Source organism: Cucumis melo, chromosome 1 (assembly GCF_025177605.1).
Source record: "Cucumis melo cultivar AY chromosome 1, USDA_Cmelo_AY_1.0, whole genome shotgun sequence".
Taxonomy (NCBI): Eukaryota; Viridiplantae; Streptophyta; class Magnoliopsida; order Cucurbitales; family Cucurbitaceae; genus Cucumis; species Cucumis melo.
In genome coordinates this window covers 34,308,278-34,326,592 of record NC_066857.1, presented here as the reverse complement: position 1 = coordinate 34,326,592, position 18,315 = coordinate 34,308,278, and the positions used below count along the sequence as shown (strand labels likewise).

The 18,315-nt window shown below is 30.7% G+C and overlaps 2 protein-coding genes across 4 annotated transcripts; both read right to left on the bottom strand.

Moving 5' to 3' along the window:
• Positions 1-2,842: 2,842 nt before the first annotated feature.
• On the bottom strand, positions 2,843-15,501 carry LOC103499944 (putative disease resistance RPP13-like protein 1). Of its 3 annotated transcripts, none has more exons than XR_007822737.1 (3): positions 12,196-15,501; positions 12,064-12,097; positions 2,843-2,853 (listed from the first exon to the last, which is right to left on the bottom strand). XR_007822737.1 is itself a non-coding variant. In XM_051088178.1 (2 exons), exon 1 carries the CDS (start codon positions 15,437-15,439, stop codon positions 12,221-12,223), a length of 3,219 nt encoding a protein of 1,072 aa, XP_050944135.1. In that variant the 5' UTR covers positions 15,440-15,501; the 3' UTR covers positions 11,036-11,377; positions 12,196-12,220. The 3 variants fall into 3 exon arrangements, 1 of the variants encoding a protein (XP_050944135.1); XR_007822736.1 differs by lacking the exon at positions 2,843-2,853 and adding an exon at positions 11,036-11,377; XM_051088178.1 differs by lacking the exons at positions 2,843-2,853; positions 12,064-12,097 and adding an exon at positions 11,036-11,377.
• Positions 4,646-8,499, bottom strand: LOC127143822 (disease resistance protein RGA2-like). The gene is made up of 2 exons (XM_051088154.1): positions 7,500-8,499; positions 4,646-7,418 (listed from the first exon to the last, which is right to left on the bottom strand). Exons 1-2 carry the CDS (start codon positions 8,430-8,432, stop codon positions 4,890-4,892), a joined length of 3,462 nt encoding a protein of 1,153 aa, XP_050944111.1. The 5' UTR covers positions 8,433-8,499; the 3' UTR covers positions 4,646-4,889.
• Positions 15,502-18,315: the final 2,814 nt, after the last annotated feature.

The following is an 18,315-nucleotide window of genomic DNA, read 5'->3' as shown; positions in this document are numbered from 1 at the left end:
TGATCAGTTTTTTTTATCAGAAATTTTGGAGGAACACTCAACAGAGAGGTTATGGCGTGGGAAGGAGAATTTGAAAGCTCGACAAATATTTTATAAGGAACTTCTGCAAAAATAACAAAAGAATTTATAAAAGTAAATTAAATTTCATGTCACTATATTTTTTAAATTACAAAAATAGATCTTCGATAACCGTTTAATAGTCATCTATTTAAAATAAAAAAAAAAATTGGAGTTTGGAAAGTGTGGAATTGGACCAAGCAATTCCTCGATTTCACTACTAATTAAAAAAAAACGTCATTCCAAGACAATAAGCCAATCAATAGTACTCCAATATACCACAAATTAATCACCATGCAATGGACAACGTACATAACAATAAACCATCAAATTTGGAAGACTAAAAACAAATAGCACTCCAATTATACATAGAAATCCCTTTTCATTGTGAAAAATAAAAACCAAGAGACTTGTGAGGAGTAGTCCATCCTTTACTTATTTAGTTTAAGTTCAAACGGGTAGTATTAAAAAACTTTCATACTACTTTCACTAATTGTCTGTTATGTCAACAAACTTTTAAAAATAGTATGAGATTGACTAACGTAATTACATGTGAAATCTACATATATTTATGAAAACAAATTTATAATGTGAATAAAGGAACGATCTTTTCTCCATGTAAAAACAATATCAATATACTATAATGCTATCAATTTTAATATGGAAAACCCATACCAAATTGTTTGTTTGTTTGCTTTTTTTTTTTTTAATTGACGATGACGAAGTTAAAGACAAATTGGTTTCAATGGAGGTCATTGTTAAACAATTAAAATGTTGATGTCATGAATTGACTTTCTCAACATCGAAATAATAGCCATCACTCGAGAAAACAATTACAAAATCTTAATGATGATGTATAAATAGATATAGAAAATTATAATTTTACAAATATACAAATATCGTTACAAATTTGGGATTGATTGTCAACATAAAGGAACTATAGAGGATAACCATAAAATTAAAAATTCATGGTGTAATTCTTTTTTAATGTTAGTTTTGTGAAAACTTTTGTAGTTTTTTTTTTTTTTTTTTTGAAGAAAAGATACGATTGGATTAGTAGTGCACTGACATATCTCCACTAGATAGATACCTTTTTAATATTCTTATCATTCCTGTTTCATTAAAGTTAAAAATAATGGTTTACTTATTTTAATAGTTTTGTAAAGTTTTTTTCTATTTTAAATTTGATAGAGTACTATAATAATTAAATGCAATTAGTCTAATTTTAATTATTATAATCGACATGAATTAATTAATAGAAACGTATGAACACAAGTTGGTTGTTAGAGGTATGGTGAATGGATTCAATATTCAATCTAATTCTCAAGTTGTTTTGTTAAATATGTTTTATTTCAATATCAAATATAATGGTGGGTTAATTATATTCCTAATGCAATAATTTATATAATAATCTCCATGTCACAAACACGAAAATATTAAACTAATACGAGTAATAACAAAATATTATATCAACTCTTTTGTTTGCGAGCTACTTATAAATAACAAATTATTAGTAACTTTGTCGCCCTCTTAGTGGGGAGAAATAGATAGGCAAATGAAGTTTATTCATTCGTTCATTTTATTTGTGATCTTTATCGTAATGATCCATCGATTTTGATTTAGTTATCCATAGCCATGATGACTTGAGCATTCAATAATCTAGCTCGAGGTCTATCCTCTATAGATAGATTCAAGCTTGACTCGATATATATTTTACCTGTAATTTGAAAGTTAGATTAGTCTCTAGCTAGTGGCCAACTTGTATTCATCGTAAATTATTAAAATTAGACTAATTGCATTTAATTATCAGCTATCATAGTATATCAAATTAAAAAGTATAAATATACGATTTGAAAAAAAAATACAACTTTAGAAATCCATTAAAATAGTCAAGGATAATTTCTATTGGGTTTATACACATCACAATTTGACTTTCTTGGAATTATTTAGTTTAAAAACTCCAACTTACTTTTCATATATATTTGTTGTATTATTATTATTATTACTATTTCCTTTTGAAAGACATTGAATTTGTAGTATTAAAATTATAATAATTGCATATCAAAACTTGTATTATTATTTTGAATCAATGGTGTGACAAATTAAGGTAGCAAATTTAGCTTTTCCAAATTACTAACCCTCCATCTTTCAATAATTTTATGTGAATGTCTATTAGCTATTTATAAGAAATGAAAACAAAATAATAAAGAAAAGATTTACTTTAAATAGTAAAACTACTCAAAATATTTACAAAAATAAAATTTTAAAATATATCAACGATATAAATACTGATAGATATCGATATCAACGTTTATTAATATTGATTATCGATAAATTTGAAATTAATTTGCTACATTTTGTAATTATTTTGGTTCAAATTTGCTATATTTGAAAATAAGTCGATGATAAACACAAAGCACCAACAATTTTAACATGGAAAACATCATCAAGTTGAGAAATAAAAAACCAGGTGACCGTAGTCAAAATATCTACTATCGATAATAATAATGTACACATCAAAGAATAATGTGTCATTTTTTTTTAGCAAGAAAGACTAAGGGACATATAAAGAACGATATAGAAAATACACGTCGAATATCTCAAACCAAATTGACACATGCTTAGTACTCTCGTGATATCTCATATACTAAGAAAACATATGATAACGCACAACTTTGTCGACAAAATGTTCACCTCACCATGACGAAAAGATTGGCCAAATGAAAGCTTAAACTTGTTCAAAATGAAAGTCTTTCCGTAGCTTAGCTAATTAGCTCTTTTCCTGCCCCGATACATCTAGAAAACAATTTTATATTGTAAGATTCCAAAAAACAAACTCAATAATCATCCTCCAATTTCAATGGTAAATGTTTTAAATAATAACTTTCTTTTCTGGTGACAAAATTGTATATGTGTATGATTGTTTTATAATAAATAGTAAATGTTCTAATGTTTGAGAGAGTTGGTGTCTGTGTCCAAAACCTACACCTTTTATACCTTTGTGTAAGAAAAGTATAAGAAATTAAAATGAAACTACGTATTGTTTTTTCAAATAGTAATATATACACATTAAAAATAACGAGAGAATTGATTTGCATACCTTAATTATGAAGTTAATAGATTCACCACCAAACTACTTTGATTAATAATATTTGCAAAAAAAATTTTGGTGTAAAAATTTGATTAATAATATTATTTCGAACTCTTTTTTAAGTTTAAAAATTTTATGAAACGTTCCAATAGTTTATTGTATTTTTGAAATAGAACTTTAACGATTTTCATTCAAACTAATAATAAAAGTATTTTTAGACCCTTCTAAAAAGTTTAAAACATGAACTTAATCTTTTAACATAAACCCCAACGTTTATGGGTATTTTTTATAATTTCGTCCAATTCTTAAAAACCATTATATATGATTATCTATATACTTTGATTCTTTTTATCTAATTCCTACTATTTATTTGCAACTCAAAGCCATGCTGGGTTAATTTATATTGCAGAAAATTGAAAATTTATTTCTGTGTTTATATTCTAATTCTAATTTTTTACCCTAAACCCTACGAGATTCAAAGAATAGCTTAGGGAAGAGAAAAGATAAAAGGAAAAACAAAAAACGTCATAAGAAACATATGGACATGAAATAAATGTAAATTTATAAGTGTTAGTAGGTAAGATATTGACTAATTGGTTCACATTTTAAGATTACCTACCAATTGGCTCAATAATTGAATGTATGTTATATATGATTGTTTGGCTTATAATGTTCGACATAATTAAGTAAGGTTCTACGTATAGAATTAAGTATTCAACGTAAAATAGAAATAACCCAATAGTCTTTTTTTTCTATGAATACCTAATAGCTAGGAATTAAGAGCTGTAAATAAAATAAACAAACACATAACACCGGCAATTTTAACGTGGAAAAATGTCCTCCTCAAATTGAGGAGTGAAAAAACCACGTGACCGTAGTCAAATTCTCCACTATCAACAATAATAATAGGCACACAAACAAATCCATGTAAAGATATACATTTAGGCAACTTGATAACATTACAAGAATGAAAGAGAAAAAAAAAAAACAAAGTTAAAAAGGGCACCCAATTGTATGACATTATCCTTCAAGCAATGTTGTTTTGGGTAAATCTCTTTTTCTTTGTGTCCTCCACAGATGCATACACCAAAAATGGTCTTCTCATTTCTATTTAGAAGCAAAGTGTCCAAATTAATATATATTGTAAGATTAAAAAAAACAAACTCAATAAACTTCCTTCAATTATTTCATTGGTAAACATTAGTAATGTGTACAATCAACACCTAAACCCCAAAATTATTATATAGTATATTCTAAATTGCAAATACTGTTTCTTTCTTCAATATATATTATAAATTTGTTTAAACAATAACTTTCTTTTTTATTCAAAAGAGAATATTAGGTATGAATGCTAATGCTATCGTGATAAAATTGTATATATTATATACATGAAGTTTTATAATAAAAATAAGTTTTTTAAAGTTGAGAGTGTTGGTGCCTTTGTGTCCACAAGCTCAAATGAATGCTAGCTATAGTGATATTATTGTGTATGTATGATTGTTTTATAATAAATAGTTATTAATGTTTTAAAGTTGAGAGTATTGGTGTCCAAAACCTAAACAACCATTTATACTTTTGTGTGAGACAATGTTGTATTAGTTATATAGTCTTACGTAAAAGAAATTAAAATGAAACTATATATATATACATTGCTTTTTCAAAGAGTAATATATATATGCAAAAAAAAAATAATGATAGAAATTCGATTCTGCATACCTGAATCATGAAGAAATTAATGGATTCATGATGAAATGCCTAAGTTTGGGACATGGGCGATTTTAGGCCATTCTTCTCCTGTGTTTTTCTTGCACTTTTCTACCAATATGGGACAATCTTGAATTTTTAAGTATTGTAAATTATGGATGTGTCGAATTTCTTCCGGTAGCAAAGTTAGGTTTTCACAATTGAAAATATTCAATTCATTGAGTGACGTAAGACTGTCAATCCATTCTGGTAGGCTCTTTAGATTTTCACAACTGCTCAAAGAAAGAAGTTGTAGAGATGTCATGTAATGTTGCCAACTCTCAGGCAAGTACTCCAATTTACTCAACTTGGAAAGATATAGAGAAGTGAGGTTTTCATAATTTTTCAATGGTACAACATTCAACTCATCCTCTGAATCACTAATTTGCAACAAATTCAAATTGGGTGCATGCCAAAACTTCAACATATGTAGTGGGCAACGACCATAAATCATCAAACTAGAAAGGTAAGGAAATATTATTATAGGAGATTTTGAGGTTGTACCCTTGCACCAGCTCACCAACTTAGGCATGTTCGAAATCTTTAATTTCTCTAGGGATGAAAAAATTGTTGATGAAGAAACAGAATCATCATTGTTCACAATAATGTACTCGATGTTGGATAAGTCTAGAAGCTCAAGATGCTTGAGATTAGGAAATTGATCAAATCTGGGGAGATGTCGTAATCTTTCACAGTTATAAAGACGTATAGTGACAAGACAACCAAGGAACTTAGAGGATACCCAATTACATAAATTCACTCCATAATATCCATCAATACATATCTCTTGAAGATTTGAATGTGGTTGTAAGCAATCTAAAACACTTTCATAGATCATATCCTCCAACCGATCATCGCCAATTGTACGTTTCCTCCAATTTAACGTTAACTCTTGAAGACCAGATTTTAGTTGCAAGAACTTACCCTTCATTTGTCGATCAACAATACTGGTGCAAAATTCCAAATGTTCAATGCTCAATTTTCCTCTTAATTTGGTCAGCCCATCCAACTCCTTTAATTCACCGCCCTTATTCTTTCCCAACACAAATCTATTCATTGTTTGAAGATCAATAAGCTCACTTAATCCTTCTGGCATATGAGTGAGACTCGAACATCTGTCCAAATCAAGATGCTTAAGCTTGATCAACCTTTTAGCATATTCTGGCAATTCATTTAATTTATCACAACCCTTAAGGATAAGTGCTGCCAACTTACACAAATTAGTAATAGAATCGGGAAGGAATTCTATACTCTCATTGTCAGAAAGATCAAGTTGCCTAAGATTGTTGCACTTTTTGATATCTTTCGGCAATCTTTTTAATTTATGACAACGTTTAAGGATAAGTTCTTCCAACTTACTCAAATCAGTAATAGAATCGGGAAGGAATTCTATACTTTCATTGTCAGAAAGATCAAGTTGCCTAAGATTGTTGCAACTTTTGATATCTTTCGGCAATCCTTTTAATTTATCACAACCCTTAAGGATAAGTGCTTCCAACTTACACAACTCAGTAATAGAATCTGGAAGGAATTCTAATTTATGATTAAAAGATAGATCCAAATGCTTAAGGTTGATCAAGTTTCCTACATCATTGGGTAGAATTTTTAATCTCGAGTTTCGAAAGATGAATGTTTCTAAATTATACAAGTTCATAATGAAATCTGGAAGATATGTAATATTATATGAATTTCTAATTCTTAAAAATCTCAAATGTTTCAACTTACCAATAAACTCCAAAGGCTTTGCATTTGGGATTTGATCATACCGATCTAAATGTAATGTTCGCAGTCGAAAAATATGGTGGAAGGTTTCTTCCAAGTTCCATTGTGAACCAACTGCATCTTGACTAAAAAAAGTCCTCAAATGTGTTGCCTTAGATAATGGTCTCATAAGTTGATTTTCAAGACTATCTTCTTCCAAAAAAATGTGAAGAGCTTTTTTGTCAATGACATTCCCCTTTAGGCCACTCACACATTCATTATTTGTTATCGAACAAGCAAGATCATGCATCAAATCATGCATCTTACATGCTATTATGTCTCCAAAATCATTTTTTTCAACCTCTTGAAAAAATGACCTCGATAATAACTCCATGAAATAATCATCACCAATATCAACGAGGTAATTATCGTCGTCATTGTTTCCATTTGGTTGAATGAAACCTTGTGCCCTCCATAATAGTATAAGTTCATTCTTTGGAAGTTTACAATCTTTGGGAAACAAAGCACAATATAAGAAACATCGCTTCAAGTTAGCGGGGAGATATTTATAGCTAAGCTCAAGAATCAATTGCAATTCTTTTAGAGCATCTTGTCCTTGCCCCAAAACTTGATAAAGTTCCTTATCCTTGAAAGACAGCCAAAATCTTTCTGATTTATTATCTTTTAAAAGTCCTCCAATGGTTCTTATTACGAGCGGAATGCCTTTTAACCTTGACAAAATCTCCTTGCCGATTTGGATCAAGTTTGAATTCCTTTGATCAAGCTCGGCCTCTTGATTATTTGAACATTCTTCCAAACCTGTCATCTTTTGAAACAATAACCAAGAATTGGACGTATCCAAAATTTGTAATAAATGGATGAAAGTAGAGTCAAAAGTTTTAGCAACCTGTGCACTACGTGTTGTGATCAAAATCCTACTGCCCTTTGCACCACCCATCAAGAATCTTTTTAGATGTAACCATTCCTCTTTTTTCTCATTCCAGACATCATCCATGACGAGCAAATATTTCTTTCCAACAATTTGCTTTCTAAGCTCACATTGTAATGGATCAATTTGAAGGAATGATTTAGGCTCCTCTTTGGTTGCAGATTCTATTATCTTTTGGATAATAATTTTCAGATCAAATTCGTCAGAAACACACACCCATAGTTTCAACTGAAATTGAGTCATTATCCTCTTATGGTTATAAATAGATTGGACAAGGGCAGTCTTTCCCAATCCTCCCGTTCCAACAATGGAAACTATTGCAATATCCTCTTTGGTGTTGGAATTTAGTAGAAGATCTATGACTGCTTCCTTGTCATCATTCCTACCAACCACTTCGTCTTCAGGTATAAAAGAGTGAGTCTCCCGTCTCTTTCTCAACCCTTCGACTCTTCTCTCTATCACATTCTTACAAAAGCCAAATTGATTTTTATCGTCATTAATAGCTTGTAGCCTCTCCCTAATTTCCTTGATTTTGTGGCCTATTTTCCAATTAGATTTAAATTTGGAGAAGAGGATACGTACTTGTTTTCTGTATCTTCGGTGTTTGGCCAGAACTTGCCTTCTCAAGGTTTCGTAAGAGGACTCGTCGATCAAGTCATCAATCTCGTACAAAACATCCTTAAGCCTTGAAACCCAAAGCTTGACCGCATGGTCCTTGAACTGCTTCTCCTCTGCGTCGTGAAGAACGGCTTGAATGGCAGAAAGAGAGTGTTGGAGTTTGTCAAGTTCAGGATTGACACCGCCCCACAGAGATCCAAACTGTCGGAGTGCTGAAGAGCCCAATTTGAATATGATTTCTGCAGTAAGGTTGAAGAGAATAGCTTCAGCCATGGTGAAAGCTTTTTGAAGAAGAGATGAGTTATGGTTTATTTAGTAGAGATAATAAAGGTGAAGAAGATCAACACCACATATATATATATATTTCTTGATTGTGATTAGTCTGCCTATATACTTAATTATGCTGAGTTAAACTAAGTTAATTTGGGGACTATTAATTAACTAAGAATTATCGCATCCGAAAATAAAACAAATTCAACATCCCATGTGAGAATTAAATAAATTAAGTATATAGGAATCTATTGACCAATACACTAAGTAGCCTACCTGCATTTGGATTCATTAATTTCTATTAACAAATTCATTTATTCATCATTAAGATACACCAAATTGTAATGCTGTCAATTTTTATGTGGAAAACCACACCAAATTGTTTGTTTCTTTTTTTTTTAATTTGACAGTTATGAAAATGTAAATTGGTTGTCAACACGAGCTTAGCTCAACTTGCATTTGTATGCATTGACTTTTTGAACATAGAAATAATAATCATCACTCGAACTATTTTTAACGATAAAATTTTCAATTTTTTTTTATAGTTTGAAAGTAGAAAAATGATGTAAAACGTACTAACATTTGAATGTCAAATAAAATAGTGTTTTCACCGTGTGGAATTGTTCATGTAAAATCTCAAAAAGTAAGAAAGATGTTAGAAAAGTAGTTTTTAAAAAATAAATAAATAAATATTAGTTTTGTAAGGTGAAAACTTTTCTAGGTTAAAAATAGTTTACTTATTTTAATAGATTTGTAAATTTGTTATTGGGGTCTTTTCAAAATATAAAAAAGTGGCAAAATATTTACATTGTATATAATAATTCCAAAAACGGAAAAAGCTCAGAGGCCGTGTAAAATACCAAAAATGTGCCGTCAACCACGGCGTCAATAACGCGCGCAATATATTTGCGATCGTTTAGATATGGTTCAATATACTCGCGATCGTTTAGATATGGCTATAATTTATACGCGATCGTTTATATATGGCTACAAGGCAATCGTTTAGATATGGTTATAATTTATACGCGATCGTTTAGATATGGTTCAATTTATACGCGATCGTTTAGATATGGTTCAATATATGCGCGATCGTTTAGATATGGTTCCATATATATACGATGGTTTAGATAGATCGTTTAGATATGGCTACAATTTTTCTTTTCAATTACGTGGTTTTAATTTTGTTACAGGATCATTTAGATTTGGGGACCAAAATCTAAATAATATTTTTTTTAAAATTTGGTACACGATTTTATTAATTCTTTTGGTACACGATCGTTTAGATTTCTTTATACGATCGTTTAGATTTCTTTACACCATCTTTTATTTTTTTTACACGATCGTTTATTTTTTTTAAACGATCGTTAACTTTTTTTTAAACCATCGTTTACATTTGGTTACTCCAATGTAAATAATTTTTTTCAAGATTTTTTATACACAATCTTTTTTTTACAGAATCGTTTACTTTTTTAAACGATCGTTTACACTACTCCAATTTAAATGGTTTTTTTCAAGATTCTTTATAGAAGATTTTTTAGATTTTGCTATTTTTTTTATATAGTCTTATACAAAGTCGTTTAGATTTAGTTACCAAATGCAAATGCGTAAAAAAAATAGAAAGACGATGAAAAGAAATCAAAGCGAAAAAAAAGGAAAAGAAGAAAAACGATAGAAAGATCAAACGACGTAAATAAAGAATTGAAAAATAAGAAAAATGATGAAAAGAAATCGCAGAAAAGAAAAAGAGAAAAGAAGATAGACAAAATCGCAGGAAAGAACGAAGAAGACAAAATAGAGGAGGAAGACGAATCGCGAAAGAAATATGGAAGGGCAAACCTATAATATTTAAAAAATAGCTAATTTTACGAGCTTTGTTAGACAGTCGTAAATAGTTTGATATTTTGTTACATTTATAATACTTTTCCTTTCTTTTTTATTCAAATTGTATTTTAAATTTGACAAAGTACTATAATAATTAAATGCGATTAGTTTAATTTTAATTATTATAATCGACAATAAAGTCTTTAATCGAAATGTATGAACACAAGTTGGTTACTAGAGATGTAGTCAATGGATTCAATAATTAATCTAATTCTCAAATTAAATATGTTTTATTTCAATATCAAATAGTTAATTCTTAATGCAATAATTGATCGTATAATAATCTCTATGTCAATTAAACTAATATAATTAATAACAAAATATTATATCAATTATATACTTTTCATATATACTTGTTGTATTATTATTATTATCATCAATTATTATTATTTCCTTTTGAAAGATATTGAATTTATAGTATTAAAATTAGAATAATTGCATATCAAAACTTGTATTATAATTTTGAATAATCAATGGTGTGACAAATTAAGGTAGCAAATTTAGCTTTTTCACATTAGTAACCTTCATCTTCCAATAATTTTATGTGAATGTCTAATATCTATTTATGCAAGATCCGATATCAACGTTTATTAGTATTTATATCGATAAATTTGAAATTAATTTGCAACATTTTATAATTATTTTGGTTCAATTTTGCTATATTTGAAAATAAGTCGATGATAATCAAAAGCACCAACAATTTTAACGTGGAAAACATCCTCAAATTGATGAGTAAAAAACCACGTGACCGTAGTCAAAATTTCTACTATCAAAGATAATAATGTACCCAACAAATAATAATGTGTCAGTAGCAAGAAATGACTAAGGGACGACATATAAAGAACCATATAAAAGATGCACTAGATATCTCAAACCAGGTTGACACATGCTTAGCACTCTCATCATATCTCAAATAAACTAAGAGACCATGATAACACACAACTTTGTCGACGGAATGTTCACCTCACCACAAGGGAAAGATTGGCCAAAGGAAAAGCTTAAACTTGTTCGGAATGAAAGTCTTTCGGTAGCTTAGCTAATTAGCTCTTTTTCCTTCCCCGATACATCTGGAAAACAATTTTATATTGTAAGATTCCAATTTCAATGGTAAAGATGAAACTACAAGTAATTTAATTTGTACAATCAACAACAAACACATAATAATTAATTATTATGTGTCAAATTGGTAATAAAGTTCCATATAATGTCTACATAAAAATCATTTGAAAACAAGTTTAATATCAATATTATATATTACGCTCATTATGTGATTGTATGTTATAAGACATTTTGAATTTGCTTCCAAATTAAAGTACTTTACCAAGTAGTCTTCTCAAGTAAAAATCACTAATATAACATTAGAGATATTCATCTACAATTAATATACAATCACTACCATTAAAATCAGTAAAAAGATCGATTTGGACACATAAGAAAATGACTGATATTGGAAATCAAACTAATATAATAAAAACAACACTATATTGAAACAAAAAAAAAAAAAACCAATAAAAACAAAGACAACACAGCACAATTAATTAAAATGAGGTTTGTGAACAAAAGAATTTTGATGAAAACAACAGGAGATTTACCCATCGAGGCGAAATGAATACTAAAAGTGATAAAATTTTGTGCATATATATATATATATATAATTATATATGATATGAAGTTTTATAATAAATAAGAAATATTTTAAGGTTGATGAGATCAGAGAGGTTGGTCTGTGTGTCCAAACCTATACAATTTATACCTTTTGTGTGAGAGCATGTTGTAACAGCGGCAGACTATACAAAGAGAAAAGTAAAAAAAGTTAAAATGCAACTATACTGCTTTTTCAAATAGTAATAAATATAAAATAATGAGAGAAAATTGATTTGCATACCTCAATGAAGCTGATAAAATATTCTTCAAAGAAAGATGTTTGGAATATGGGAGATCTTAGGCCAATCTTCTCCGGTGTGTTTCTTGCACCTTTCTCTCAACATGGGACAATCATAAATCGCTAAATATTTTAAATTATGGGTATGTCGAATCCCTTCTGGTAGCATAGTTAGCTTTTTACAAAAGCTAATATATAAACTTGTAAGTGAGGTGAGGTTGCCAATCCATTCTGGTAAGCTCTTTAAATTTTGACAGTTCTTTAGAAGGAGAGATTGCAGAGATATCATATAATGGTAAGGAAATATTATTATAGAAGATTTGGTTATAGAAGATTTGGTTGACGTTGTACCCTTGCACCAGCTCACTAACTTAGGCATGTTCAAAATAATCAAGTTCTCCAAGGATGGAAAATTTGTTGATGAAGAAACAGAATCATCATTATTTGCAATAATGTACTCGATGTTGGGTAAGTCTATAAGGTAAAGATGCTTGAGATTAGGAAATTGATCGAATTTGGGGAGATGTCGTAATCTTTCACAATTACAAAGACGCATAGTGACAAGACAACCAAGGAACTTAGGGGATACTACCCAATTACATAAATTCACTCCACCATATCCATCAATATATATCTTTTGAAGATTTGAATGTGGTTGTAAGCAATCTAAAACACTTTCGTAGATCACATCCTCCAACTCACCAATTGTATGTTTCTCCCAATGTAACTTCAACTCTTGGAGACCAGACTTTAGTTGCAAGAACTTACCTTTCATTTTATGATCAACGATATTGGTACAAAATTCCAAATGTTCAATGCTTAATTTTCCTCTTAATTTGGTAAGTCCATCCAACTCCTTTAACTCGCCACCCTTATTATTTCCCAATACAAATGTATTCAATGTTTGAAGATTAGTCAGCTCACCTAATCCTTTTGGCATATGAGTGAGAGCGGTGCAAATCTCCAAATAAAGCTGCTTAAGGTTGATCAACCTTTTAGTATCTTCTGGCAGTTCTTTTAAGTTTATACACCAAGAGAGGATAAGTGTTTCCAAATTAATCAATTGAGTAATAGAATCAGGAAGAAATTCTATTCTCTCATTGTGAGAAAGATCAAGTTGCCTAAGATTGTTGCAATTTTTTATATTTTTCGGCAATCTCTTTAATTTTTCACAACCCTTAAGGATAAGTGCTTCCAACTTACACAACTCAGTAATAGAATCGGGAAGGAATTCTAAAGTAGAATTATGAGAAAGATCCAAATGCTTAAGGTTGATCAAGTTTCCCACATCATTGGGTAAATTTTCTAAATTATGTGAACATTGAAAGAAAAATGTTTCTAAATAATACAACTTCGTAATGGAATCTGGAAGATACGGAATATTTGAATAAGTAATACTCAAAAATCTCAAATGTTTAAATTTACCGATAAACTCCAAAGCTTTTGCTTTTGGGTTTTGATCATACCCTTCTAAGTGCACCGTTCGAAATCGGAAAATACTACGGAAGGTTTCTTCAAAGTTCCATTGTGAACCAATTACATCTTCTTCTTTTCTATAAAATAATGTCCTCAAATGTGTTGCCTTAGATAATGGTCTCATAAGTTGATCTTCATGATAATCTTTGTCTTCCAAAACAAAGTGACGAGTTCTTTTGTTGATGATATTCCCCTTCAGTCCATGCACACATTCATTATTTGTTAACGAACAAGCAAGATCATGCATCATATCATGCATCTTACATGCTACTATGTCTCCAGAATCATCTTTTTTAACGTCTTGAAAAAATGACCTTGATAATAACTCCATGAAGTAACCATCACCGATATCAACGAGGTTATTGTCCTTATTGCCATTTGGTTGAATATAACCTTGTGACCTCCATAATAGTATAAGTGAAATCTTTGGAACTTCAAAATCTTTGGGAAACAAAGCACAATATAAGAAACATTGCTTCAAGTTAGCAGGAAGATATTTATAGCTAAGCTCAAGAATATATTTCATTTCTTTTAGAGCGTCTTGTCCTTGTCTCAAAACTTGATAAAGTTCCTTATCCTTGAAAGACAACCAAAATCTTTCTGATTTATTATCTTTTAAAAGTCCTCCAATAGTTCTTATTACGAGCGGAACACCTTTTAACCTTGATAAAATCTCCTTGCCAATTTGGATCAAGTTTAAATTCGTTTGATCAATCTCAGCCTCTTGATTATTTGAAAGTTCTTCCAAACCTGTCATCTTTTGAAACAACAACCAAGAATTAGATGCATCCAAAATTTGTAATGGATGAACAAAAGTAGAGTCAAAAGTTTTAGCAACTTGTTCACTGCGTGTTGTGATCAAAATCCTACTACCCTTTGCACCGGCCATAAGCAATTCTTTTAGATGCAACCATTCCTCTTTTTTCTCATTCCACACATCATCCATGACAAACAAATATTTATTTCCATCAATGTGCTTTCTAAGCTCACATTGTAATGAATCTATTTGAAGGTATCCAGACTTCTTCCCGGTTGCAGACTCTATTATCTTTTGGACAATAATTTCGAGATCAAATGCGTCAGAAACACACACCCATAGTTTCAACGAAAATCGAGTCATTATCCTCTTATGGTTATAAATAGATCGAGCAAGGGCAGTCTTTCCCAATCCTCCCATTCCAACAATGGAAACTATTGCAATATCCTCTTTGGTGTTGGAATTTAGTAGAAGATCTATGACTGCTTCCTTGTCATCATTCCTACCAATCACTTCGTCTTCAAGTATAAAAGAGTGAGTCTCCCGTCTCTTTCTCAACCCTTCATCATCATCTCTTCTCTCTATCACATGCTTACGAAAGCTAAATTGATTTTTATCTTCATTAATAGCTTGCAGCCTCTGCCTAATTTCCTTGATTTTGTGGCCTATTTTCCAATTAGATTTAAATTTGGAGAAGAGGATACGTACTTGTTTTCTGTATCTACGGTGTTTGGCCAGAACTTGCCTTCTCAAGGTTTGGTAAGAGGACTCGTCGATCAAGTCATCAATCTCGTACAAAACATCTTGAAGCTTTAAAACCCAATCTTTGACTTGATTGTTCTTGGATTGTTGCTCCTCTGCATCGTGAAGCACGGCTTGAATTGCAGAAAGAGAGTGTTTGAGTTTGTGAAGTTCAGAATTGACACGCCATAGGGATCCAATCTCTTGGAGTGCGGAAGAGCCCAATGTGAATATGATGTCTGCAGTAAAGTTGTAGAGAATAGCTTCAGCCATAGTGAAAGGTTTTGGAAGAAGGGGTAGTGAAGAGTTTGGTAAGGGATGAGGGATTGTTATAATGAAGAAGATTGTGATGTGAGTTTGTTTGGGTAATTGCAAGATATAAAGATGAAGACTTTATAATGTTCGTTGGCCGGTTGGCCTACTACAATTCCATCACTATATTAATAATTATTTGTGGTAATTAGTATAGAAATAATAAGTGGTAGATGATGACATCACACACTTACTATTCTCATTTCTCCTAATTTAGTATACACTTCTTGCTGTTAAAGTTTAATTTTCATATCATGTTGAACGAATTCTCCTAATTTAATAAATGATGGTAGGAAGGAATAATTTCATTTAGTGATTTTGAATGGATTTTAAATATCAATTTTAGAAAAAGAAAAAAATTCAATATCAATAAAAAGAAACACAAAGTACTCTTTAGAAAATAGATAAAATGGGGAGTTTGTTGTGTCTTTGGTTCCGGGGGATTGTTGGCTATTTGTTATGTATGTGCTTGGTCATAAATGAAATTTTGTATCAACCAAATTACGGGGAGTTTGTTAATGTTTTAGTTGACCGTAAACATCTTTTATTGTATTTGTTATTTTGTTAAAAAATTTCTTGTTGTTTCGGTCATAAGGTGATGGGTAGTTTTAATGGTCAGTTGATTGTCTTTCCTTATTTAGTTGGTTATTTTTATTGGTCACGTGTTTTTCATTTGGGTTGTAATGAAAAGAAAGAAAAAAATTGATCTGGCAAGTGAGTTGAAACTATATGTTCTTGAAGTTCATGAACAAAGTTTGTGCGTTGTTATTGTGGTTCATGATGATTGTTTGCTATTTACATATTGTTCAACATTGATTGAGAAGTTGCCTAATGAGCTTATATATTTGATGGAGTTAAACAATAATTCAAGGGAAGTCTAGTTTTTGCAAGAACAATCAATCAAGTATCAACTACCTAGGAGGAGTCTAAGTGACCTTTTGGAGTTATCTTATTGTATCTTAAGATGTCTATCAAAAGATGTAATTCATTCATACTCTAGTGAACTTATCTTTTCAATTATATTGGGTGCAACCTCAAATGTATTACACGAAATTGGATTATCAAGTGCAGTGTGTTATTGCTACTTCACTTTGTCTACTTTGTTGTTTATCCTGTTATAACTGTTGGTGATATATAATTAAATTTGCCTTCAACCACCAGCTTAAGCTTTTGAGTAGTGAATTGAGAGTTTAATATGGTATCAGAGCAGGTGGTCCGGAAGGTCATGTGTTCAAGCCTTTTCAACAAAAATTGATTTCCACTTATTGGGCTTTTTAAACATTTGAAACCCTCAAGTGAGGGGAGTGTTGGTGATATATAATTAAATTTGCCTTCAACCACCAGCTTAAACTTTTGGGTGAATTGGCACATTTGATCCTGTTATAGCCTTCGGGAGTACATCTTCACAAGGCGTTGACTTATTTATTTAATATCACTCCTATTGGAGTAGACTAAGCCATAAAGAAAAAACAAAATAGGTTGAGAGTTGTTCTCATTGAACTTTAGCTTCCATTTGGTGAATAAGTTGGGAGTGTTTAACCAAATGAGATAGTATGTAGCCTAGTTTTATAGCAACTTTTTATACATCAGAGAAAGCATCCCAATTGGTAGCAGTTTAGTTATATCACAAGATCATATAACAAAATCAGAATAACAAATCTTGAGAAATGCCATAACCCAGTTTGTAGAGATTTTTGAGTTTATGGTTGTTTATTCATTTGGCTTACCGTAAGTTTTTGGTTATGATTTAATTTTGATCGGGTAATCTTTTACTGAAGATGATAGTTGTTTGTATAGCCATTCATCACAAACACAACCAAGTTTTTGTATGCTTGTCCTAATGTGTACTTGGTAAAGAACTAAGGTTACATTTTTAGTTTAACTAATTTGGTTATGCTTTTTCCAATGTATATAAATGAAACCATGCCAAGGAACGATCGAGATTATATAACTTGGAGAAAATTAAGCTATGGTTGATTTCTATTTCCTCTATTTCATGTCTTCTGTTAGGCTTTCAGTATGTCTACATTCTAATCATTTTTATTTGAAATCTTGTTTTCACTTGTTAATTTCACACCATGAAAATGTTGGGGAGTGTGATATCATTTCAAAAAATCATAATCTATTCCCAACTTGCATTACAACTTCCCATTTACCATTAGGTGCGTCCATCACATGTTTGTCGTCCATGCATTCCACTCACGAAGTGTTCGTAGTTTCAGGTCTGATTGTTCCTTGTTCTTGGTGTACAATGCATATTTTTTTACTCTTGTATTTAAGTAGACACTTCTTGTATTTGAATTTAAGATCAGATTACTGATCTTGTTGTATTAATTGATGTTAGGAGAGACATATATGGTATGTGGATAAATGCAACTTGACTTGGTGTGGTTGGATCGTTTACTTTAGCAACTTTGATCTGAACTGGTTTATTGAGATGCTTTTTTATATAATTTTTTTTTCTGGTGGTTAGGGAAACAACTTTGAGATTGTAGAATCAGTGAAGTGAATGTTTCACCTGCAGCTGGCATGGTTTATTTAATGACCTTCAAGGGAAAGCCTAGAGGAGAAAGCTTGGCGACCATGGGACAACTGTTCAAGCTTTAGTGTTTGAGGGTATTGCTAAGGGAATAGAGGCAGATTTTTGTAGGGCAATGCATGCAATCTGGTTGATAATTCTAATTTGTTCATTTGTGAAAACAATACGCAACCACAAACCTTATATGCTGCCATCAATCCAATGTGAAAAAAAATAGCGATTGACTGTTTCCTCTTTTCTTAATAAGCATACTTTCTTACCAAGTAGAGTTTGGCATTACATAATGAACACTTGGATA